Raw genomic sequence first — 3,754 nt, forward strand, 5'->3', positions numbered from 1 at the left:
TGTCTGAGTGGGGCCAGATTCTCTGTGCCATCTGCCCCAACCCCAAGCTGGTCATAACTGGTGGAACAAGCACGGTTGTGTGCGTGTGGGAAATGGGCACCTCGAAAGAAAAGGCTAAGACACTCACCCTCAAACAGGTACGGAGAGCACAGAAGGTCCCCGATGGGCGTACTCCATGTTGGGTGCCCACACCCCGTGGGAACTAAGAAGCTTCCTTAATTAAGAAGTACTCTAGGCATAATGGATAAAGTCAAATATGTTCTTCTGCTAGAAATACTCTTTTAGAAAAAAGAGTATTTCATCTTTGACTTTTTGTTTTTCTCTTTCCTCATTTTTCATATCCTTGAGGATGTGCCAAACTCATGGGATGCTTCGTATAATATTTGGGATTATTGCATCGTCCCCTGTAGGATTATGAGATTAGTTTTCCCTGTCCCTGACTCAATATAATTATTTGTTTTTTATAGAACTCAAAGAGCCTGTGGGACAAATAGTATGTACAGATAAAGGTATCCTTGCAGTAGAACAGAATAAAGTTCTAATCCCACCAACCTGGAACAAAACGTTTGCATGGGGCTATGCGGACCTCAGCTGCCGACTGGGAACCTATGAGTCAGACAAGGTTTGTGTTACTGCTTATGTGCTCATTGAGTCTTATCCTTTTGTGGTCTGGACACCCTAGCGAATGGGGGTGGGAGAACCCAGTACGAGGGCTTGTTGGCTGTTCCTCCAAAGGCCAAAGGAAAGGGGAGTTCACTGCATGAGATCAGGGCAGAGGAGCTACTGGACAAGTCTTGTTTCCTGCAGAACAAGCCTGTTTTGGAAGTTATGTGATAGGGGCTTCCCACTCAAAGAATTCCTCCTCGAGATTGTAGTCAGCAGAGTGCTCAACATTTCCGCCCGTCAGAATAGCCGCCTTTTGGTGAGTCACCATCTGGCCTACTTTTCATTTTAGTACCCTAAACAAGCTGACGAAAACCTGCTGCCCCATCCCACACAAGGTAGCAGCCACTGCAGCATCACTGTCTCTTAGAGGGGCAGCATGTCGTGACCCTTTCCTGCCTGATTCTGCCCTCTCACAGTCTCCTCCTAAATGCCTATGGACAGAATCTGCGCAGTCTGTAGCGTCCCACACTACACACAGCCCCATTTAATGTTCTCCTTATACTGAAACACTCAGGAAAACACATCCTCTCACCAGGTTATCCCCTGTATCTCACATAGCATCACACAATTTCAACATCACATTCCCAGACCGCAGAACCCACAGACCCCTGATAGTTAGGAAGCTGTGAGGGGAGTTCAGGGTAGAGCTGGCACGGATGTGCTGCTCGGCCAAACCCCCCCCCCCCAAACCTGAGCTGGTGTCTGCCTATGAGGTGGCTGCACATAGGGGCTTCCCCCCTCGCCCCGCTCTACCCCCCGCAGCTCAGAGGTCTGTAGCACTTACTGCATGCTGGATTCCACGTCTGCTTTATTTTACAGGCAGTGACTGTTTATGAATGTTTGTCTGAGTGGGGCCAGATTCTCTGTGCCATCTGCCCCAACCCCAAGCTGGTCATAACTGGTGGAACAAGCACGGTTGTGTGCGTGTGGGAAATGGGCACCTCGAAAGAAAAGGCTAAGACACTCACCCTCAAACAGGTACGGAGAGCACAGAAGGTCCCCGATGGGCGTACTCCATGTTGGGTGCCCACACCCCGTGGGAACTAAGAAGCTTCCTTAATTAAGAAGTACTCTAGGCATAATGGATAAAGTCAAATATGTTCTTCTGCTAGAAATACTCTTTTAGAAAAAAGAGTATTTCATCTTTGACTTTTTGTTTTTCTCTTTCCTCATTTTTCATATCCTTGAGGATGTGCCAAACTCAGGATTATATTCAGCAGAACCCTGGATGATTAATTAACAAGTAGTTTTGATTGCCTGTTATGTACTTAAGTATATTATTAATTTTTACTTAAGAATCCTTTTATAATTAAGCCATTTCTTAATATTTGATTTGTGAGAGAATTACCATAAAGTGTGTTTTTAATAAAGAGCATACATCTATTTTTTAATGCTACAAATTTGAAAAGTAACACAACAGTACTCTTTATCATTTATTGAGCACCCACTGTGTTCAGCACTGTGCTGTGTACTTTAAAAAGATAGAACTCCACTTTTACATGGAAGTTGTTAGCCCCATTTTACACCTAGAAAAAATTCAGGTTAGAGAAGCAAAGACGCGGGCTCAGAGTCATACTTAGTGGTAAAACCATGGTCAGATTCCTTTCTGACATCAAAGCTATTTTAAAACTACACTCGATTAACAGTGGTATCTTAAATATCTATGAAGAGAAACAGACCTCTTGTTCAGCATAGACTTGACCCATCTATACAGGGTGGAAACTTCATAGCTGCTGGGCCCCAAGGCAGGCCACAGCGGAGATAGCTTCTCAACGTGAACAGGTATAAGGTTGGCAGTGCATGTTCTGATCCAGACTCTCCTACTTAACAATATTTTCCAATTAAAACATGGACTTTGTGCCAGTGAAAAAGTTTGCTAAGCATACACTGAAAATGTCTGTATGACCAAAACTTTAAGCCAGCTCTGGTGAAGCAAGCATATTCTTCAGGAACTGCTAGCAGAAACCTGAATCTCTTTCTCCAAAATACTTATTTTCACATTGCTATTTCTCTGGGCCCTGTAACTCTTCATAGTCCAGCAAAAGAGAAGAATTCTTATTCCAGTTTGAAGAAGGAATCGCTTTGGGCCCAGATGTTCAGCTGTCTCATTCACAGGCAGCCCTTCAGCATGTGGACACATCAGCACCACATTTTCTCATCTTTCTAGGAGTATGTCCTGTGACCATGTGCCTCTCACAATCTGTGCATTTTTTAAAATTTATCCAATGTAGTTCCTTAGGGTGGAATAAACAGAAGTTTGTGGCTTAAAAGTATAGGTACAGGGTTTAAATTCGGTATTTGGGGAGCCCATGATCAATGCATTTCCAAATAGAAATGGTGTCAAGAAACCCAGGCTGGTTGGAACTGTCACTCCCCCATTGTTCTAAGGTCCTGTCCCAAGTCCAGAAAGAAGTAACATGAAAACAAAGAGACAAAGAGAAGCGCCTCCAGAGTACCCCAGGCTTCTCTCTTCCCTCTCCCTCTGTAGGATGAGGCGTAGGCAGGAGGCCCGAGGAGAAAGGATCTGCCCCAGACTCCCCAGGCCCAGTGCTCAAGGCATCCCTGCCTGGAGCACGCACTGTCATTGTCCTCAAGCGTCCAGGAGCTTCGGGAGTCTCTGTGGAACCCTCTCATTGTGATCTGCCTGATTTTTTTTTTCTGTTCTCACTTGTAGGCCTTACTTGGCCACACTGATACTGTCACCTGTGCCACAGCATCATTAGCCTATCACATAATTGTCAGTGGGTCCCGGGATCGAACCTGCATCATTTGGGATCTGAACAAACTGTCATTTCTAACCCAGCTCCGAGGCCATCGAGCTCCGGTTTCTGCTCTTTGCATCAATGAGTTAACAGTAAGTAGTCAATGGCCTACTTGGTTTATGTTTAGGATAACAAACCAAATTATATTTTCTATATTTTGGTTCAGTTCTGGCCAGACCAAATGAAAAATGGCTCTAAGTGTTTTCTAAGTTGATAACTCTCACAGGCAATTTGATTTTAAAATCCCGTCACTGCTGCAGACTTTAAAGAGAGAGCAAGATTTAGTTAAAATTAAAAAAGCATTCTAGAACGTGCTTTTTTTTTTT

At 44.3% G+C, this 3,754-nt stretch overlaps 1 protein-coding gene across 1 annotated transcript in view; it reads left to right on the top strand.

Moving 5' to 3' along the window:
* Nucleotides 1-3,754, top strand: part of WDFY3 (WD repeat and FYVE domain containing 3) — a 290,805-nt gene that overhangs the window by 271,848 nt on the left and 15,203 nt on the right. Inside the window, exons 58-60 of the mRNA XM_023513344.1 lie at nt 468-622; nt 1,486-1,644; nt 3,341-3,520. Of these exons, the coding sequence (XP_023369112.1) occupies nt 468-622; nt 1,486-1,644; nt 3,341-3,520 (494 nt within the window). The remainder of the gene's footprint in view (nt 1-467; nt 623-1,485; nt 1,645-3,340; nt 3,521-3,754) is intronic.

This window comes from Otolemur garnettii, unplaced genomic scaffold (assembly GCF_000181295.1).
Source record: "Otolemur garnettii isolate 467f Iridium unplaced genomic scaffold, OtoGar3 scaffold00039, whole genome shotgun sequence".
Lineage (NCBI taxonomy): Eukaryota > Metazoa > Chordata > Mammalia > Primates > Galagidae > Otolemur > Otolemur garnettii.